Source organism: Chlamydotis macqueenii, chromosome 4 (assembly GCF_036417535.1).
Source record: "Chlamydotis macqueenii isolate bChlMac1 chromosome 4, bChlMac1.mat, whole genome shotgun sequence".
NCBI lineage: Eukaryota > Metazoa > Chordata > Aves > Otidiformes > Otididae > Chlamydotis > Chlamydotis macqueenii.
In genome coordinates this window covers 4,362,085-4,383,685 of record NC_141559.1, presented here as the reverse complement: position 1 = coordinate 4,383,685, position 21,601 = coordinate 4,362,085, and the positions used below count along the sequence as shown (strand labels likewise).

Here is a 21,601-nt window from a genome sequence, read left to right as displayed (position 1 = left end):
CGGAGGGGTGGGATAGCACTCGTGTGTGGGTAAATTGGGTCCCCACATTCGTTTTTGGCGCCTTGGACTGTCCGGCTGCTGTTTGTACAGCGTTCCTGGGCTCCTGCAACACAAATAGCATTTTTTCTTTGTAATTTTGTTTAAGAGTCATTATATTGCTGATTAACATTAGCTTAAGAGATCCTCTTACGTGTCTAAACCTGTGAAAGGGCAGACTGAAAATTCAGCATCAAATTTGATGTTAAAATGCCGGAGCTCTGGTCTCTCAGTCAGAGATAATCCTCAGGAGTTTCAGCTCGGCGTTATTTGGACGTCTTAACCGTCCCCGTTCAGTACAGGGTTGGTACCAGGCTGTCTGATGCGGTGAAGCCTGCTGCGTGCTCAGGTCTGGAGATCACTTCCGTACGCTTTAAACCAGTTCTTCTCGTGTTCTGGCCACCTTCCTGGCCCGCGGCAGCGTGCACCCCTGCCTTTTGGGGAGGGCTGTCTCTTTCTGTCGTATTTATAGTCACACCCATTTTATGTTCCATGGAAAATTCTTCCTAACATCTTCTCCCACCTCAGGTTATTCTTTTTTTTATTATTATTATTTTTTTCGCTGTCTCCGTTAGCTTTCCACCAGACTGCAGGGCTCATTAAAGCAAAGCGTACAGGAAATCGAGAGAGGCGCAAGAACGGGACCCCGCTCGCCAAGGAGGGAAAGTTGGCAGCCCTCCTCTGACAGGGAAATTCCTCGGCTTCGGGGGAGCGGCTTCGTAGAGGGAGCGCGCTGGTGGAGAGGCACAGGGGCACGAAGGGCTGCTTGAAGTGCCGTTCCACAAACAAACGGCGTTTTGGATATCCACGCGTTGCGGTGAGGTTCTGTCAGTAGCGTTTGAATATTGTGTTCACATTTATTTGGATGTAAGAGTTGGAAATGTACAGTTTTAGCGGAGTGGTCTTGAGATCGAACCGCGAGCATCAGGAGGGAGAAGATGGGTTCTGGGCATAAAGAAGCTAACGGCGTGTGTCGTGATCTCCTACAGAAGGCGTTTCCAGTAGGCTTCACGTCCGACGTGCGACGGCACAGACAGCAGAAAGGAACCTCTCTGAAAAAACTCCGCTCTCCTTCGGTGCTGCCTTTTCAAGCACCGTCCTTCAGGCCAGAAAGAGAGGGAGGTCAGAACGGGAGAATTTATAACTTGGAGCTGTTTTGGACGGGGTTGGGGTGGGGAGAAGGAGAGGGGAATGATCAAAATATCCTGTGTGGAAACACTGTGAGTTATATTCATAACACATCTGTGCGAGGGGCAGTCGGGGCTGGATCACTGACAGGAATTTGGTGAGATGGAAAGAGGGAAAAAAAAAAACCAATAAAACACTGCTTTGTATACGAGTCTATATGAAAAAGGGAAATAAATATCAAAGGGTAATGAGTCCGTGGGACGCTCTCCTGTTTGTACACCAGTTCTGTGGTACGACAGTCAACATTCAAACTCGTAAGCTGCGTATTTGCTGGTTTTTTCACTGAAAATACTGTGGCGTCGGTATGTATGTCGTGTCAGACTGCATGGTTTTTGTAAGTGTCTCGCACTTGCGTCATATTCTGAGTGATTACAGCCCGAGCTGTGGGTCAGAGAGGTTCTGCGCCGTGAGGAATGGTGAGGTTTGAGGGCTGACTTCACATTCAGAACTGCTCCCTCCCCCTTTTAGCCCTCCCAGTTTTCGAACTCTCTCTTACAGGGAATGTATGACTGGGAGATGGAGAGGCTTTGGCTGACTTTCTCTGATTTCACAAAATCTCCAGTGGTGTGCGTGTGTGACACTGAATATTATTTTCTAATGAAGAATCAGAATTTGTCAACCCGGAATGGCTATCTGCAATATATTTATAATCCTCCACTTCAGATATTTTTTTTTTTTAATTATTCCATCTTCATTATTCCAGTTCTTGTGTACAAGTTAATTGTAAAATGAAGTATTTCAGCTTGAGGCGGGGTTGATGTGCAGTTTCTAGAGGATGAGATGGTGGTGGTGTGGATGTTGAAATGCATGACTCGATATCTTAGATAACGCGTGAACATCACGTTGATCCAAGCACAGCAAGAGTCTTTGCGTTGAGGTCACCGGGCTTTAGATTCCACCCGCAGCCCTGCGTGTTTGTCTGAATCGGAGTCTCCTGGGGACCTTCAGACAGAAACTGCCATGCTCCGGAAGAAACCTCTGAAGAGCTGCCCTGAGAACCTGGCCAAGACCGTCCTCGTTGCCATCTGCTGGGGCGCAGGCGCAGAGCTAGCGGCGTCGCGTCCTCCCACGGTCTGTGCTGCGTGCAGGCTTTGATCTGAGCGCTGGCTCCGGGTGCTACCTTGGGCTCGGGTGGGTGTCGCTGCAGGCACGCAGGCTCATCGAAAGGCCGATCTCCAAAAAAAAGCCAGCTGTTGGGCTTTGTAATGTCAGGAGGCTGGAATCCACTTAGTGACAACTGAGCAATGAAGGACAATTATGCTTTCAGCTACATTAACGAGTAAGTCGGTAGTAGGACACTGGAAGGGAGGGACCTGTTGTCGAACACCTGCGTAATTCGTGACTCACGGCCTCGTTGGAAGGGCGTTTGAAGTTCTCTTTGTTTTGGTAATACGGCCTGTATGAATCTTCTCCCACATTTTTTCCCGGTTTTACGCACTCAGTTATTCCTTTTATGTGACCGAATACTGTGAATTCCTGTCTTCTCTCTCCTGTAAATGTTTATCTCTGCGTAAGCCATCTCACAGCTGGGCCTGCCTGTTCCATTCGCCGCCGTGGCTTTCATGAGGAAAGCACGCTCGGAATCGTGAAGCGAGCGCCGTTCCCTGAAACCCCCTCTGGGAAAATACTCTCTGGGGTGGGGTTGTGACTGGTAAAGCGGCGGCGCGTCAAGCTTCAGGAGGTGAAGTTCACTCAGGAGGTGGGAAGCGCTCGTCTGTGGCCTGGAGTTTCCCAGCAAAGTTCCTGTACGCCAAACGCTGTCTTGAAATTACCGACAGAATTAATTGGGAAGCACGGAAACAGCGACAAAGGTTGGACTTGGAAATGTTTCCCTGCGTGCACTGAGGTAACGCTGGTCCCTGGTCAAGTTCCCTTCTGAAATTTGAGCTCCAGAAGGCGTTAGCCACGCCTCGGCGCTTGCTTACGCTGCTCTTGTCCGTAGCAGCGTACTGGATGAGAACATCTCTTCCAGCATTTAGCTTAACCGGATTCTCCTTTCAGCTCTACCAGCTCTTTCTGATTTTCCTTAAGAGTCAACATTTTGCGGAGACATTTATCTTAGAGATGGAGCTGAATCCATTCACTAGCACAGAAAAGAAGTCTAAATCTCAAGTGTGAAAGTGAAAAATTGGTGGTTAGAAAAAATTATTGGTATTATTATAGGCTGTCCTTACGGGTATTGCGTATTTTACCTCATTCTTAGTGTGATATTCGCTTCTGTAAGCACTGTTTTGTTATCTCGTCTGAAGCAAAATCTGGTGTTGAATAATACTCAGAGATGCTCATTTATTGTGACCAAGGCCTTACGTGTGCGACCTAATCTGCCCAAGCACTTCCTTCGCGGACACATCAGAAGAGAGACTGACGAACAATTTTGCCTTTTATACCTGTAAAGAGATAAATTTGGTTTAGAAGGGAAACAGGCCCAGCTATTCCTTCTGGTTTGTCTCTTCCCTGGACAGACGTGAACGTGTGAGAGCTACAAAGAAATTATTTCACTGCCGATCAATTCAGAAATCTTCTTTCTTTATGTGCAGAGCTTCTAGCTTTGGCATTTGGACAGAGCTTCGTCTCTGCCCTCCTCCGCTTCTCATTCGTCCTTTCAGACTGCAGATCTGTGTCCAACCAAATGTCCGCTCCGGCCGGTGTCCTCTGGCTGTATCCTCCAGATTTCCGAGCTCCGGCCGTACAGTTGGCGAGGCGTCGGAGGAAGAACCAAACCCTCAGCGTGGACGCCGGTTTGCGGTGTCAGGGGTCTGCTCGGGCTCTTGGAGGTTCGTGCCCAAAAACTTCCCGTTCCTTTTTGGGTTTTCCAGTGTGTTGCCACCAAAATCTTCTCATACTTGAGCATTTTAAAGTAGCAGGTTACGTGCCCCACCTCTTCACAACTGACATTTTTTCCTTGGATTTTTACGACGTGTTTTCGCCGTTGGTAATTACATTGATGGAAAAGCTTAGCTGCTTCAGCTTTTCACAGCTCTGCTCTCCAGCTGGGCGGCCGTTTTGGCTCGGGCGCTGTTGGTACCGCAGAACCCTCCAGCTTGGAGCTCTTCAGTGAGGGAGCCATTCCTTCTGCCTCTCTGAAGGCAAGAGAACAGGAAAGCTGTCCTGGAAAAAGGCAGGGACTCTTCCCTGCGCTGGTGGGAGAGCTTTCCCCTCGCACGGATCACACGGACAGGCCTCGGCTGCGGGGATTTTGCGTCATTGTGGAGCACAGTTTTTAAGATATTTCTTTTTAGCCGAGCCATTAAATTGCGTGTTGGCGGCGGCAGTAGCTGCCAAGCTCCACGCCTTCCATCCAGAGGAGCTAGAGACATTTGTCCCTTTACCTCGCTTCTGCTTTTAGCAGGGCACGCCTCCGCGCGCCGGATAATCCCGTATCAAACGGAGCTGCGCTCGTTCGGCGTCTGGACGGCGTAGTAGGCTTTGCGGGCTTGCGGGGGCTCAGGGCGGGTAAAGCCGTGATGGGAGCCTAATTGTTGTTGACAGGAGACAGCGAGCGGCTCGGCAAAGGCGGTGACAGCGCTGGGAGCACGGAGGAGCTCCGGCCACGCCGCGCTCCTGCCGCACCTTTGCTGGGGCGGTAGCAGCGTCCAGATATTTCCGAAACTAATTCCTTTTGCGGCGTTTCAGATGCAGCGACTGTGCGTGAACGCGTGAGAAATGTGTTTTAAAAGGGTCGCTTGCGGCACGCTTCTGTCCGAGAACGGGGAGGGAGATGACATGGCTGATTTTAAATGTTACGTGATGCCCGGGCTGTTTCTGGAGCTGGAAAACAGAGGCGTTCGGTGCAAGGTCTGTGGTGTTACACATGTTTGGATCTGCCGGGACTGGTAAAGCGTGGCTGCATTGCGCTCTCCTTGAGCTGTACTTTTGGCTGCAGTTATTCCTGGTTTTCCTGATAGTTTGTGTGGTCTGTTCCTCTGCTCTCCACTTCCCCCAGCTCTGTGCTTTGACATTTGAGTGGTTTTTTTCTTTTTTTTTATCCTGACTTTAAAGAAGAGCTGTGGGGAGAGCCAGCTCCTGCTTCTCGGGACATGCATGTATTTCCGGGGCGGCGTCGGGATGCGTCCTGCTAACATAGCTGCTGTCAAGGTGTGAGATGAGGAAACACCTGAGACTCCCGAGAGCTGACCGTAGCTCCTGCCAGTCCCCTCCAGCCCTCTCTTTTTCCAAACGGGAATTTCCGCTCTCTCTGTGCCTTCGAACAGCTGACAGAAGCTGGCTCAGATGCTTCGGAGTAAGGAATCCAAACCGTGACCGAAAGAATGTTGAGCCCTCATTATAACAACTTAGTTAATGAGCACTGGGTGGGCTGCGTCTCCTCAAGCGTTGAAAGTTCGTAACAGTGATCTGCTGCTGAAAATACCTTTTAAAGAGCTCAGGCCCTGGAACTCCTCTGAAGCCTTCAGGAATCTCAAGGAAGCTGCCCAAAAATGCAGAGAGCTCAAGCCGTCCAGCGCTTCTTCTTCCAGCAAGTTCCCAGTTAGCCAATAAGTTACAAATGCCGAATGTGGTGGACTTTGAAGGTACCCCCCTTTCTGAATTGCCCTCTCCTTTTGTGATGCATTGTTCAGCTGCTGAATGCGGGCACTCTTGGAAGCTCTGGGAGTACCGCCGCCACGGTGGTACTTCTCTGTCAGGTCATCGTGAAGGGCAGGCAGAAGAAAAGGCTTCCTCTGTGCCAGCAAAGCAGATCCTTGGTCTAATTAATGTTTTAACAGCCTGATCAAAATACAGCGGTTGTTTCTAGTGCGGCAGCAGTGCCACTGACATGTATAATTCATGATATCTCATCCTTTTAAAAATTCAGCCGAAACTGATGCTGTCCCAGCCGGCCCAGCCAGGCAGTGGTCCCCTGCCCACGGGCAATGCCTTGTCACGGCAAAAACCAAGCTAAACCCCTGACTTGTAAAGCTGGCGTGCCTGGGAGGCGTGCCTCTTGCCCGCTGTACGTCACCCGGGCCCGCTCCGGCTCTGGGAGCTGAAGGCTGTAGATTTATTCAGCAGCTTTGATACCCAGCGGCTCACGACCGCGCCGTGCCTGCTGACAGCCCTCACCCTGGGGGCATTTCTAGCCGCCTCTTCTCCTGCTGTGACCGTACGCGTTAGAACCTCCCAGTGACATTTCTCACTTCCTTCTAAGGCCTGGAGCGGGGCGAGTTCCTCAGCAAATCGAGGATTTCGCCGTGAGCCCACTGAAGGCGGACCCGTTGCGATGTTAGTGTGTCAAGCGCAAGCTCGTGTTCTCCGGTCGTGAGAACTCTGGAAGCGCCTGAAGTTCTTCTTTTGCTCTTCCTATTACCAGTTTGTGGTCAGGGGATGGAAAAGAATGGGTGGCCCAAATTCAAACATATTTAATTATCGTTTCCTTAACGGCATTTAAGTTCTGGCTTTGTTTTCTGTACGTTTGCTGCCAGGTGAGGATAACCTACAGCTCTAGAAAGCCTCCGTGCCGGGTCGGGAAGCGATGACAAGAGAATTACGGGGTAACATTCTGGCCATTTCCACTGGAAAAGGTTATTCCCAGTTGGCTCTACACATATTCAAATGTAGAGGGAATCACGCCGTCGGTGGTTCTACGCGGCTCCCTCAGCGCGCTGCTGGCATCCACCTGTCGGGTGAACGTGCGCGTAAGAGCCGCTCTCCCTGAGGGAAGAGCCCTTCCCCTTCTGTCGGAGCAAAGCCAGCTCCGCAGAGCCAGCGAGGAACAGAGTGCAGGAAATCTTCCATCCTTCCCAGAGTTACGCTGCAGCTGGAATCGCTGAGGTACCAGGGGAGCAAATATTTCATGGAAGCAGTCAGCGCTTCACAGTATTTTCTTTTCTCTTTCAAGTCTAACAACAAAGTAAGGTAGTGTTTGTGTTCACAGCCCGCCGAGTCCACGCGTTTAACGACTAATCCTGAACCCAGAGCTTCCTTTAATCCCTGTTTGTTTGTAGTCGTACCAGTCAGCGCCGCTCTGAGGGTCACGCTGAAGAGAATGTAAGCAGAGCTCGTGCTCTGAGCTGTAATTTGCTTCATCGTCCCAGGAGGGTGAGACATAGCCAGGCTGCCTGTGAAGTCACGCGGAGTCTTTTTCTCTCTCTTATCTTAATTCCTCGGTGTGGTTCAGCTACTGTGAAAGTGGAGCTGGGTCTGGTTTTATTTCACAGAGCATTTGGTGGGAGCGGAGTCAGCGTGACCTCGCGAAGGCAGGCAGGTGGGAGGTCCTCCGTCCACTGCGGTGGGGCTTCTTCCTGCCAGGCTTCCCTGCGCTCTCTTTGCTGCGTCACCACGGCTCGAAGAGCACGTCACTCCTCAGATGAGTGTCTTTGGTCGGGGCTGGGAGCGATCTCCCAGAGGTTTGATGAACAGAAGCACCAAGGTGGACTTGGGAGGGTATTTCTCCAAAAACCTTCGTTCCGTCTCTGGTGTCTCCTCAAGCGTGAGTGAGGAAGTGTGATCCAGGGCTGTATTTGCCGTGGGGCCGCAGTTCTCACGTGGCAGGCATGGCTTCTACACAGTTCTTCTCCACCTGGTTTTGCCCGTGAAAGAAGTTGGGCGTTAGGCGCTTAAGGTTTTGGGTTTCCTGTAAAATCTGCTGATTTTTGTGTGCAAATCTTCAGTGCAGATAACAGCCCTGTGGAAAGTGGCGTGTACAGCATTTCAAAGTATTTATTTTTTTTAATACAAAAAGGTTTGCATCTTGGTAGTCTCAGTTTTCCTCGTCACCCACTCACTACTGTACGTCTCGGTGCCTTCACGCTCATGAAGAAAAAGTAGGAAGCCCTGAAATCTCACCCGTGTTCCTCCTTCGCCGGGGGGACTTTAGCGATCGCCAACGCTTCACGTCCACTGATTTCAGCAAGGCTTTCAAAAGCAGACGAAGTCCCCAGCTCCCGCCGCGCGTCGGTCTGAGGTGCTTTTGACGCCCTGGGTGAGCGGCGCGGGTCGGAGCTGGCTCCTGCCGTCCCCCTTTCCCGTTGCTTCGGTTGGGAAGCGGACGGAGCGGCATAGCTGGCAGTGGCACCCGTGTCGTTTCCTCATGGCTTGGTTTTCTACTTTGCCTTCCAGTCTTTTGCCAAAAAATGTATGGCAGTCTTGAGAAAAGAGGAGTGGTTTGTTCTGGGTTTTTTTTGTTTGGGTTTTATTAATGCTCAAGTGTTTTGCCTCCCTTGAGGGAAATCTTAAATCTGATTCTCTTCTCTCTGTAACTGCCCTGTCTTTCTGCGGAAGAAGAACTGGCTTGCTGTGCATTATCTGAATTTCGCAGATAATATTTATTTGTTGTGAAATATCCCAGAGGGACACCACGTGGGGTGGAAGCACTGAACAGAGAGAACCCGAAACATACGGTGAAACACGAGTGAAACCCTGTGTTTTATGGCCAACTTGCTCACTTAGCGTTGCTTCAGATACAAACTCTTCCTTTCTCTCAGCCCCCAAAACTGAAATAGCAGAAGTTTTGGCAGCAGGTAAGCAAAGAGTAACAACAAGCTGGCTTGCGCATTCCGTCGGCGACAATAATGACGTGAAGGAACCCAATCTCGGAGTCACCACTGCAAGTCCCAGCGTCGGGGTCTTGCGTGGGAAGTGGGGACTGGGGGCAGTGCCGCCTCGGTGAGGGACAGATGCTTCTTATGCCACGCAGGCTGCTGTGGGACTGTTAGAAAGTCGTCCTCAGGCTTCCGTAGTAAAAGGCAATTGCATGCAAGTCGTCAAGAAAAGCTCAGGGAGAATGCTGAACTTCATAGGATTTTTCTTTTTGGTTTTTTTTAAGGCCCTAGTGAACCAAAGCACACGAGTTTCAGCACATCCCGGAATCTCATGAGAACATCCTGCCGTCATCTTTTCCGCTTGACAACTTGGGTGGTTTCTTCTGCAAGCGCTGGTCCCTCGTAATTAGGCAGTACCAGCGGTGCCACAAAAATGTTGCGTGTACACAATTCCTGGGGAAATAAGTTGGAAGGGTCTTGGAATCAGCATTTGACTTAAATTATTCTTCTTTTCCTCCCTGGCTTTTTTAAGGACGTACTTGGGAATAAGCCTTAGCAGGCAAAAAATCAGGGGCTTTCACAGATTTATGGAAGTGCGTATATTGATCTTTGTTATAATTAAGTAACCTGTTCCATTTCTCCTACTAATTTTTTGGCTAAAGCTCCAAAGAAGCCAACAGGAATTTTTGACTTGTGTGGCAGCCAGAACCTCTGGCCATCCCACATCTAAAGGGAAGGCATCAACGTCCTGAATTGTTCTTTAGAGGTAGTTGGTAAAAAACAAACAAAATGGTCAGTAAAGCGTGTTGGGGAGCTGTTGAAAATCCAGTGTCATACTCAAAACTCTTCTGAATTGGAGTTCCCCGGGTGCGTTTAAATGGCTTTCGTGTAGAGCGGGTTGCTGAGGACCTTGGGTGATCTGCTCTGCGTTGAAGAAGATGAAGATGAAGACTTCTAGATGAAGTCTAGATAAAATCTCAGTCTTAGGCTTTAACAAAGTTAAACAAACTTTTAACAAAGCTTGACGCTACAGAATAACTGTTTTGTGGCGGCTTTCTTACGTCTTGAGGACAGTGGTGCTCATGGGTGCTGTGGGTGAACCTCCTCCCAAGAGCAAGGTGGGAAAGGTCATTTTTCAGCTAGTTTCTTCAACTGGCAAGCCCCGTTCCTACTCTTACCCGGTCTTTTTGACCTGTTAGTCAAAGATGCTGGTGGCCTTCCTCGGAGTCAGGTGGGAGCTGGAAGTGGCTCTACAAGATCTGAGCATTAAGTCTGGGGAAGAGAGCAGAGAAAAACATCCTGGGAATGCCTGTCTCTACCCGGGTAACGCGGCTTTGGGAGCTGAAGAAAGGACAGAGCTTCAAGAAACTCTAACTAGGAGAGAAAGCAGTCGTGGGAACTCCTGCTCATCCAGCGGTTAACAGGTACAAAAATGTGCGACGGCTGCGTAGCACAACTGCAGACGGGACATTACAAGTTGGCCCAGTTTCTGTTCTTTGAGAAGAGTGTCACAAAAAAATCAGTTTGGAACAAATTGAGATCAACTCTTTCAGGTTTTCGTTATTTTCGGTTTGAGTTGGTGGAGTCGTGGAGCCTCCCTAGACACCGCTGCCGGCTGTCTTTTCAGGAAAAGGAGAAACTGGCCATTGGAATGCTCGCTTCTCCTGCATTTGTCAGCGGCTCGTAATCTTCTGCCAAAAATAAACTCCAGCTTACAGCTGCCCGGGTGACATCATCCCGCTGCCGGGAGCCTGCCCGTGCGTCCCACGTGGCTGTTGCGCTGCGGTGGCGCGGCGTGGGCACAGTTCCGCCCAATTTTTGACGTAGGCGCTCATGTTAAAAGTTCAGCGTTCCTGAAGAAGGATTTAGGAGGGAGGCAGACTTTCCTGGTCTGCAGAGGGGGTACGGCTTTTCGAATACGCGCCTCCGGGCTCACAGAGAGGCTCCGTGATGTGTTTGTGCTTGACAGAAAGCCACCCTCTGCTTCCGGCAACAAGGGTCCAGGGCTCCAGAGGTGGCACAGGGCGAGGTCGGCAGCCGTGGTTTTCAGCCAAACATGATGACGGAGCGCGTGGGGGAGATGGCCGTCGGGTGCGTCTCTCTTCCCTTTCCACCGCTTCACCTGCAACGTGCACACACCTTGTCCTGCCTTTGCGTGGCGGAGGAACCCCAGCCGAAGTGGAGGAAGACGTGGCTCTTTGCTCTCCTTGTTTTTGCTAGGTGATGCGTGGTAGACAGGCGGGTGATGCGTGGTAGACAGGCTCTGATGTCTTCTGTGAAAAAAATGGGAAAAAAAAAAAACCCACACCTGCACACGTGCACACAATGCCTTCTTACCCAAACCTTTGCGTAAGCGTTCCGCTTGGTGAGACAGCGCGGACTGATCTTTTCCTGCCAGGTGAGGTCGCGGTGCGGAAGATGCAGGTGACTAGCAAAATAAAAAAAGGAAGAGATAATGAACCAGCTAATTCCAGAATGAGATTAGGAAGGATTAGTCTGTCTCGCACAAATCCGCAAACAAACAGACTAGTTTGTGCGTAACAGAGAGTATTGCCGTCCCGCGACGGCCGTCTCTCAGCTCTGGTAGACAATGGCTTTGTAGATTAACTTGCAAAGAACTTTGTCTTCAGGTGATTAATTTAAATAATTAACTTCAGTAAATATCGCTGTGATCTCTTCTCATTCATACGAAGAGGGTCGTTTCTCCCGTTTTTCCTTGCATCTGAGTTACTCGCTCTGTGCTCTAGAGAAGGGTTTTGTGAGGAAAGGTTGGTTTCTCCTGCACCCGGCGGCAGCAGCTCCAACGTGCAGGCGAGGAGGTGCCCAGAGGCACCTGCGGCATCGCGCTCCCACATCTGCAGGACTGCCTGCGTCTGAACCGATCGGCTCCGCGCTGAAACTGCTCCTGGAGTTAAAATCTTGGCCAAAAATGGTCATTACACTTTTCCCTGGAGCGAGGTCATTTTTTTTCTCGCTTTGTTGGGATTGCACACTGGAAAAACATTCTGTGCTTGGGAAATATCGGCGCATTGAGAACACCCTCTGTGCGCGGAAAGTGGCTGCGCGTGAGGGGAGGGAAATAAAAGGAGTCCTTTCTGACCCGCTACCTGCTCACATGCTCCCAAAAAAGAGATTCTCCTCTTCGTCTGACCCGCAAAACCCCCTATTTGAGAAGGGAAGCGACGGCCAAACCAAAGGTGCTGGGCGGCGCAGATAGTTGGTTCTGTCTGTGGTGACCTCCCGCTGTTCCATCCGTGGCGCGGGCGTAGCGCTGGCGTTGCCGGCGTGTTTCCGTCGGACGCCGCGCTCGGCGGCTGGGCCAGCTGCGGCAATTTTTAGAAGTGCAGCTCGTCTCTGAATTTCCCACCTGCGTGCCATCACGGGGTTCGCATTCTTGCGAGCGAGAGGATTTGCGGTCGGATTGCGAAGCTGTTTGCAGGCCGGGTCTCTCTTCTGAAAACAACTGGAGACAACCTCGCCGTTTGGTGTGGGCTGTGGGAGGGTTATTTATGTCTTGCTGTCAACCACTGTGATATTTAGGAGGGAGAGGCATCCCAGTTAGTTCAGCCAGCTGTTGGATCTGCTCGAGATGAATTCCAGCGTGGCCATCCCACGCATTTTGCGGCGTTGGCCCTGCTCCTGCTGTCCTTTTACATCCAGGTTAGCGGCAGTCTTGCCTGAAAACACGCGAAGGGCCAGCTTGTGTGCATGCAACCTTGGCTTTTCAACTCCAGCGTGGAGAAAAAGGGCTGGGCAGCTGTGCCGTCGTTTGGGGAAACGCCTCATTACAACACGAGTCAATGCGAGGAAGGCAGGACCGACGTCTCCTTCCTGTTCCTTGGACGCTGGTTGCTTTTGCTGGGTCCCTGGACCTGTCGGAAATCCACAGTGCTGTTTGGCTTTACTGGAAGTGGAAGAAATAGCTTTTGAGTCATCGCAGACGCAGGCCGCGGGATGCACCCCCTTCACAGCCGGCTCAGAATGGTTCATCTGAGCTCTTCCCCTTGACCCGTGTCTTCAAGGGACCCTTCCAGTATCCTGGGATGTTCACAGAAGAGGATGTTCCCGCTTTCTACATAAAGAATTACAAAAATAGTCAGTCAGAGGTTCTACCGTAGCTGTTCCAGTGGTGGGGTGCGAGGGGGAACCACACAGCACTACGATTTGAGATCTTTTCAATGCGAGCTGGGGCTGACCACGTTATTTCTGAGCGCTAACACCACAAATTGAGCGTTGTGGCATCCCACGTCCATGGCATTCCGTAACACGTGCCCAATGTGTTGGACAAAAAAAAGGGAGGGGGGATATTCTGGGTTAGGAAGTGAAGTGTTTGGCCCAAATCTCTGTAGGAATTAATTTTATGCTTGAAGTAAGAACCGTGTGATAAATTATAGAACCATATGGTTGAATTAATTTTTTTCACTGGGTACCTGGTGATTTCCCCTACTCCTGCGCCGCTAGAATAACCATTTCAGAGTTGCTGATTCACGTTATCCAAAGAAGCGGTGACTCTACAGGTGAGGATGTTGCACAGGAGGACGTTTCAGAAACAGAATTGGCGTAGACATTGATGCCTTGCTGTTTCTTGTAGAATCTCTTCTCGGCGGCTTCGGAGAGCTGAGCTCCCTGTACAGCAGCGCGGAGCGGCAGCTGAACGAAACCCTGAGGCGGCGCCGGCACGCGGGGGACGACGACTACAACATTGAGGTGCTGCTAGGCGTGGACGACTCCGTCGTCCGGTTCCACGGCAAAGAACACGTTCAAAACTACCTCCTCACCCTGATGAACATCGTGAGTATCTTCTACTTGTTCTGGAGCGTGAAGGGTTTTGTAGTCTCTCATGGGAGTATCTAGGAGAGCGTGCTGGGCACAGATGGGATGCTTTTGTCTGCTGCTGGATATGAGTTTCTCTTTTCAAGATGTTCCTTTGCTTGATCTTTTTCAGAGTCATTTTCTAGGGCACGTTCTAAGGTAATTCCAGGAACTTGGAAGTAGTTGGGGAAAAGTGTAAACCTGATCCATTTCTAGTAGTTCCTCACTTCTCCTGCAACACAGTTCTGAGGGAAACCTGGTTAAAGAATAAAGATGCAGAGTGAAGAAGTGTTCTAAACGCCTCACGGCTCTTTGAAAGGACGCAAACCTTCTAGTAAAGTCTGTTCCTTAACGTGTGTGTTCATCTGGATTTTCACAGAAACTGCAAAGGAGCAGACCCACGGAACTGCTTTATCGTAGCGTGTCTAACAGGGTTCGCCAGTGGTTTTTGTCCACATACACATTTCTCACTGTAAACTCGGTGGCAGTAAAAGCAATTTAAAGATCCGGTCGTGCGCTATACCGTCAGGTGCTATGGAAGTGCACGTTAGAGAAGAGCACAGCTCACACTGTGCGTTAAAAGTCACGTACTGTACCAGCACTGAATGCTGGAATTGCTCAGGCTTAAATGATTTCTAGTTTTTCTGTCCTAGAAATCTGAAAAATGCATGAAAGGAACGTAGAGGAGGTGTGTAATCCCTTGCAATGCGTGGCCTTTTCTTGATGCATATAAGCATCAGACCCATATGGATGCGTCTCAGAGGCTGTGGGGATCCTCAGGTTTTCCAGGGAAGTCAAACAAAACCGTAAGGACAGGTTAGAAGCGAACAGGCTTACAATTACTAGTGATTTGATGAATGTAGAAATGATTCTTTTATTTTTTACACTCACCTTTTTGTTCCTGGGATAATTCAAAAATTAGCCGGTAGAGCGGTGCTTCTGTGCACCACTCATTCCCACATTGCAAGTGGCTCTTGGCAGAAGGCTTCTTGTGGTGATCACTGTCCACTCAGCCTTGCAGTTTTGTGGGTATTGCCTTCTTTCTAAACAACAGTTTTAGTTTCTTGTCCACCTGCTGAAGTCGATGAGAGTTTGGTGATCGGCTTTGGTAAGAGCAGCCAGTGCAGATGCATCTAAAAGTTCTGCGCGGGTCTCCCTGCACACGTACTACCTGCAGTTCTTTATCTCTCCATCACTTGCTCTCATTTTTTTGTTCACTCTGCCTCTGTCTAGGTGCGTAGCAGGGCCTAAACACATCCCTGAACTGAGAGAGCTCTTGACTTTTTCTCATCTCTAACCCAGTCGCTTGCCTGACAGTTGTCACCTCAGACAAAGGAGACACCTCAGATCGGCGCTGGTTCTTTTCCGTGTGGTACCACAGACTTTGTGAACAGTGAGCTGATGCCCTGTCCCCGAGCTCTTCCCGCTTTTCTGAAACATCTGCGGCTCCATCTCCTGGGAGCGGGTGTCAATGCAGAGCCTGCGCAAGCTGGAACACCTGAGAAGCTGGGTTTATGTCCATTTTAATGTAATACTGCCCTCAGCCTGTGATGAGGACTAACGGCATGGGACGGTGTCACCAACAGAGCTCCGCTCCCTCCTCGCCATTAAATCCAGTGATTTATGCCCGTGGATGGTCAGTAGAAGATTTGAATCTTTAACTCAGCTCCAGGATCCTTTCTGTCTCTAGGACAGCCGCTCCTGGGAAGCGTCGTGTTTCTTGGCACAAGGGAAGTGGTGGGCGTTGTTTCTGACACAAACCTTTGTGGGAGAAAACGAGAGATGAATAAGTGAACGTTGGAATGATTGCTCGTGGGCTACGTGCTCCTGCCTTGCAAAGCCGTCCTGCTGACGGCCTGTTCTCAGCTGCTCCTGAAAGGGATTGCGGTTTTAGAAACCGCAGCCTGAAGTCATTGTGCTCGGTCTGGACAACACAGAGTGACCTTTTTCCCGGGGGGAAGGGGCAAGTTCTGGTTAGCCTGGCTAAAAAATCCTGCTCAAATATACCAGCCTCTGAACTGTGGTATTTATTTTTCACTGGTTACTCACAATATAGTATTTATCTTGTGTTGAGGGATGTGAGTAACCTCATTGATGATCTGCAGATGTTTCAGCCCCCTGATTGACTCTGGTGATGGGACATTTCTCACCTTCCCACACACAAGGAAGTTCCTCAAGTAGACCGACTTTTGACCCGTCTGCGTAATGGTGGTTTTTCAACTCTAGTCCCACAAATCCTCTTTTCAGTGCAAAAATGACCGCATACTTCTAATTTCTCTCTGAAAATTGGGGCGGCAGTATTAGTTGCTTCTAAAAAAAAACTTCTTCAGAACAAAAACCACTGTGAAACATGTTGCTTGTTCGGTGAGCGGTGGAGCTGCTGTGGTACCTCTGGATTTCTGTCTTGCAGCCGGGCGCTATGGTGGGACACGAGCTTCTCCCATGCTGGGGACGTTCTCCAAGCTCCTCTGTGTGTGTGTGATACGGGATGTGCAGTCCTTCCTCCCGAGCAGCAAAGAGAATGTCATTTCTAATCCCCTGCTTATTTTGACAGAATTTCTGCATGCTTAATTTCTTCAAGGTCTTTATTATTTTGTAGGTGTTGCTGGAAGGTGCTAAGCAGGGCCAGAATGTATTGGGGTGTTGGAAATAACAGAGAGAGCGACTCTGTAGTGCCTCTGGCAATGAGGCTAAAAGCTCTGAATCACAGTTCTGCCTGGAAGTGATGTGTGGAGAGCTCTCCAGAGCCGAGGTGGTGCAAAGCCGTGATCTTTTTTTCCGAGGATTCCCCGTGGGCTTTGACGTTCCCTCTGTGCTTTCCGCAGTCTTTGAGGACTTGAACTTGGCGCTCTCATGGGCTTCTCTTACGGATGGGTATTTTCTCAGGCCGGCATTTGGCTTTGAGTAGTAAGTCTTTCCAGATCACATAAACCTCACATGCTTTCATGCAGCTGGTGAATATTTTTTAAGGCAACATGTTGACTTGCAGCAATCAAGTATATTTGGAGATACTGTAAGCCTGTAAGGTCTACTACAGCTTTGTGCCTCTGGCAACGCTGTTGACTTAAAACTTCCAGATGAAAATGTCCAGCGTGTTTCGAAACGCTTTGCCCATTAATTTTAAGATTGATTTAGAATCCAGAGTACAAGTCGTATCTTCAAAGCTAAACAAACACATGCCTGCACATGTGCAGAAATGGAGCCTCGTTGTTCGTGTCGTTGTTTCAACGTTCTGCCTTCCCAGCCTCGAGCTTCAGAATGCAAAAATGGCTTTAGGTCAAATCTAAATCCAGAATGAACGTTAACGTCTCATTTCCCTGCGTGAGAGCTACTAGCAGCAGAATCTTCTACAAAATGAACAAAAGTGCGCTTGCTTGCTCTCCTCGCCAAAATACTCCTCCCAGTGTGTTTAAACTGATTGAGGTGAAGACTGTAGTGGCGTAAGCGCTTGAAATCACGTAGGCGTGGCCTTGGAAGTTCCCTTGGTGTCACCAGTGGTTTTTGTCTTTTTAATTTTTCCCTTATTTCCCTCAGGTGAATGAAATTTACCACGATGAGTCTCTGGGCGTTCACATAAACGTCGTGCTGGTCCGAATGATCATGCTGGGGTATGCGAAGGTAAGGAAGCCTCTGAGCTGGTCCTCCGCCTTCCTCTCCTTTGCAATCGTCATCAAGATAGAGTTTTGAAAGAAATAAACGCTTGTGAAATTGGTCAGGATGGGAGGAAAGGCTGTTTAGGGTTTGATAAAGACCATATCTGACCAAGTCAGACATTGAATTAGGGCAAGTCAACGGACCAGTTGGATGTTTGTCTTGTAATTCAGTTCACTGAGCTTCCAGATGTTTAACCTGTGTTCATCGGGGCGCTCTTTCAGTCCATCAGCCTGATAGAAAGGGGGAACCCCTCCAGAAGCCTGGAGAACGTGTGCCGCTGGGCCTATCAGCAGCAGAAGTCGGACCCCAGTCACTCCGAGCACCACGACCATGCCATCTTCTTAACCAGGCAAGATTTTGGGCCTGCTGGTATGCAAGGTAATGCAGCTGACCTGGAGCAGAACTGTCTGGACTTGGTGTTTCTTGGCTGGCATCTGCCAGAAAAGACGAAAAACTTAAAATTGCGTTGTTGCGTGACCCTGAGACAAGCCTTTATTCAGCAAAGACTTAAGGAAGTGTTCGGTTTTAAAGATGTCGTGAAACTGGGTCCTGTTGGGGAAAGCAGGTGCACTCCTCGTAGCGTTCAGTTCCCTTTTCTGGCTGCAGAAGAGGCTCCCATGGACAGCCCGAGCATGTTCCTCTGGTTAGGTGTCTGTTAGGTGGAGCTCCCTCTCTTCAGATTACAGCTTTTAGTGAGGAGCAGACGCCAGCGTGCACCAGGCAGTACGTAGGTGAAGGTACTAACAGGAGCACATGCAGGAAATCCGAACCTGTAGCTCTGCCTTTTAACAGAACGGGCATGTGGGGCGTTTCTGGTGATAAAGGTGTAACACAGATGCCTGTGGGATCAGAGCCGTTTGCTCTGTTTGACAGCAGTTGCAAAGACAGAGGGAAGATGGACCGTCGAAAGACAGTAATGCTAGGGTCTTCTCTCGTAGTTTATTGGGGGTCTCATTTAAAATAAAGGCAATGGGTAAAAGAATCGGACTGATTTCTCTCAACAGGGTATGCTCCCGTTACTGGCATGTGCCACCCGGTCCGAAGCTGTACTCTCAACCACGAGGACGGGTTTTCATCGGCTTTTGTTGTTGCTCATGAAACTGGTCACGTGTAAGTCTTCACTTTTACAGTGAGATTGCCAACAAAATGCGGTACTGCATCGCCTGCTGGCTGCAGGTGGTTTCATTTTAACGGCTGTCTACTATTTCCATCCCTGTGGGATGCATCAGCGGTTTAAGCATTGGAGAGATCAGTGGGGGAAGAAAGGAAGGAGAAGAGAGAGGGGGAACCTGTTTTCTCTAGGGTGAGGAAGGGGTTGGTAAGAAACCTGGAAGGCCCAGGCAGTGGAGACAGGAGCTTGTCAAGCATCCTTGACTTCTTCTCATTGACTGCAAGTGCCAATTTGTTAAATTTGGCACCTCCTCGAGAACGATAAAATGTTAACTTGGGAGTAACTGATGAAGCAAAGATCTGTTAGCCGTCTGGGTGAATTAGTGTCGGGCACTGGGGATCTGATTTTTGTCTTCCTTCGGTAGTGCAGGCTGCTTGTTCGGCTCACTGGAGACGTTTGGCCCAGTTGGAGCTGTACCAGGGGCGCGCCTGGAGATGCGACGTGCTGACATTAGCTCTTGGGGGACGCAGCCTGGTAACGGTGTTAGCTCTGAGTTTAAAGGGGTGCTTTTGCTAAAGGAGCACACGGAGATGGACAGCGTGATGGCTGGATGAGCTGCTCCCTCATGAGCAGAACTGCTGTTTTCCCTTATCCGAAGCGTAAGAAGTCATCGTCGTCATCTAGTCAGTTCATTCCTGGTAGTAACAAATAAAACAAAGCGTAAATGATAGAGCGTTCCCAGAGTCCGTATGTTTTGGAATCAAAGAAGATCAGTTTGAAATGCAGGTGATGTCTGTAGAACACAAAGAACAATTTCATTTTGCATGATAACGTGTGCATGAGACGCCGTTTCCTTTACCGTTGTTTTACCGGTTGAGCAGCAAACCCGCCTGGGCCCTGATAGCGGTTCTCTGTTCCAGGCTGGGGATGGAGCACGACGGGCAGGGGAACCGCTGCGGGGACGAGACGGCGATGGGGAGCGTCATGGCTCCCCTGGTGCAGGCCGCCTTTCACCGTTACCACTGGTCCAGATGCAGCGGCCAAGAACTCAAAAGATACATCCAGTAAGGGCCCGCCAGCACTGGGCGGTGGTTGGGTTACGAAAGGAAACGGAGATCTTTGCGGTTCCTGGGGTGCCAGCATGCTGGCTCTGCTAGGCAGCGAAGGCAAGAGGAGAGGCCATCCCAGCTTTTCTCATCTCCTATTTTGCCGTACTCTGACGTCAGGTAGCTGTTGTTTTCCCTAGGTTTTTTATTCTTCTAGGAGTTAGGCTGTGAAGGGAGGAAAGGAGCACAGCTCTCCACCCTGCTGGGTCTGTTCTCCCTCCGTGTGGCTACCTCCGCATCCGGTTGCTGCTCAGGCTTCCTTCTCCGTTGCAGATAGCTGGGTTTGCCAGTCCCAGCTGAAGGAAAATTTCAGGAGTTGACCCACATCTCCTACAGAAGAAACCCCGTTCCTAACAGAAAGCATAAAACAGTAATTGATTGAGACCTGAGAGCCTGGAGTCAAACATCCCGCTGCAGGAGGAGCAGCCCACCAGTTAGGGATATTGGGAATCCTACTCCAGGTCGAAGCACGTGGAGGTGGTGCCCTTTGGCAGTGAGAGTGAAGGAGGTAACAGGCAAGTGAAGTCCACATCCCACGTGCATTGCTAGGGCAGGAGATGCCTCTCCACAGCTCCAGGAACTGCAGGGATTTTGCTGTAGGATCTTCCTGTCCGGTGCTCCGTCATGTTGCAGCGGGCACTGTCCTACAGAAGGGACTCTGTGCTTTGGGGAGCAATCATGATGGAGCCAGGGCAGAAAACAGGCTGGAGAGGTTTTGCTGATCGAAAGAAAAAATATTGCTACGTCTTCTCATGATTTGATTTTCTGTGTGTTGTTCTGCAGCTCTTACGACTGTCTGCTCGATGACCCTTTCGAGCACGACTGGCCCAAGCTTCCTGAGCTGCCGGGCATCAACTACTCCATGGACGAGCAGTGCCGCTTCGATTTTGGCGTCGGCTACAAAATGTGCACAGCGGTACGTCCGAGGCAGCCGCTGCGCTGACAGATGTTCCTTCAGCAGGCTGGTGTCTGGCGTTGTTCAAGAGCTGCAATATAGATGTTTTTTCATCATTGAAGAGCAGTTAAAGAGATCTGTAAAGGAGAGAGAGATTTATGGTGAAACCCAGTCGTCTGGGTCGTTTCGTTTAGTGGTCAGGTAGATGGCAGCACGGTCCACGTGACGCAGGCTTGTGGCAGTGATCCCGAGGAAGAAGGGGAACAAACCCTCATTTTCCTCCCCCTTCTGTGTATCTCCTCCTTTCCACTTCTCACCAGCTCAGGACTGGGGGATGCAGGGAATAAGCACTGCCCTTTTCTTTTGAAATAGACCTTTGTCTCTCTTTTTTCTTGAAGATACTGTGCTTATTGGTAGCCCTGTGCGTGAGGTGAATTGACTGAAGGGGCTGAATCCTTATCTGAAAAGTGTGAATAATCTAACGTTGAGCTTCGTCTCCTAAATGGTCGGTTTATTTTCCGTTGCGTTCCAGTTCCGAACCTTTGACCCGTGCAAGCAGCTGTGGTGCAGCCACCCGGATAACCCCTATTTCTGTAAGACTAAGAAAGGACCTCCGCTCGATGGGACGGAGTGTGCCCCCGGAAAAGTGAGTGTTGTGTCTTCGCTCTGTTTCTACTGAAAAAAAACCAAACCAACAGATGTGTTCCTTTGGGCAGAAGGGCAGAGAGGAGAACAGGGAATTGCCTGGCATCCCCTGGGTGGAGCCGGGGAAGAGGGAGCTGTGCTTTCCCACCCAGATATTCTGGGAAGCGTACCGAAGTACGAAGTAAATTTCGGAGACTAAAACCCCAGTCGAGGCGTAACCCGTTCTCAGCCGCCTCTGTGGCCTGTTTGTTGCGTTTTTGGGGTTCTTGCCTCATCTGCAGAGCGTCCGTGCAGTGTCTTTCCGAATCCACGGCAGCAGATAATGCCGTCACTGTAGGGCCGCGTCTCGGCGCTTGTGGTCCAGACATCCTGCGGCTAGATGTTTGTGTGGGCTTAGGATTAGCTCTTTTTTTTCCCTTTTAGTATCCCCATTAGTGGGTGTCCTGCTGCTAATTCTTTTTTAATTTTAAAATTATACTCAAATGAGTGTTTGTTTAGCAAACTCCATGTATTTTGAGATACAGGAGAGCCACTTAGACCGTCTGAGCACGTCCTGGCCGGCGGCAGAACAGCACCCTGCCCAGTGACTAGCGCTCTGTTCCAGTGTTTTTTTGCATAAGTGTGAGATTTGGCCAGCGTGAGGGAAAAAAAAGCCAATCGTGAGCAAAAACTTTAT

The 21,601-nt window shown here is 50.0% G+C and overlaps 1 protein-coding gene across 3 annotated transcripts in view; it reads left to right on the top strand.

Annotated features, from left to right (window-relative positions):
* The window catches only part of ADAMTS3 (ADAM metallopeptidase with thrombospondin type 1 motif 3), a 77,795-nt gene that overhangs the window by 40,528 nt on the left and 15,666 nt on the right, over positions 1–21,601 (top strand). For 2 of the 3 annotated variants that reach the window (XM_086746895.1, XM_086746897.1), the window contains exons 5-11: positions 13,294–13,493; positions 17,049–17,132; positions 17,390–17,546; positions 18,173–18,278; positions 19,200–19,343; positions 20,169–20,301; positions 20,813–20,926. In XM_086746895.1, coding sequence (XP_086603021.1) covers positions 13,294–13,493; positions 17,049–17,132; positions 17,390–17,546; positions 18,173–18,278; positions 19,200–19,343; positions 20,169–20,301; positions 20,813–20,926 — 938 coding nt within the window. Of the gene's footprint in view, positions 1–5,649; positions 5,754–13,293; positions 13,494–17,048; positions 17,133–17,389; positions 17,547–18,172; positions 18,279–19,199; positions 19,344–20,168; positions 20,302–20,812; positions 20,927–21,601 lie in introns of those variants that run through there. The other variant, XM_086746896.1, reaches the window with a different exon arrangement.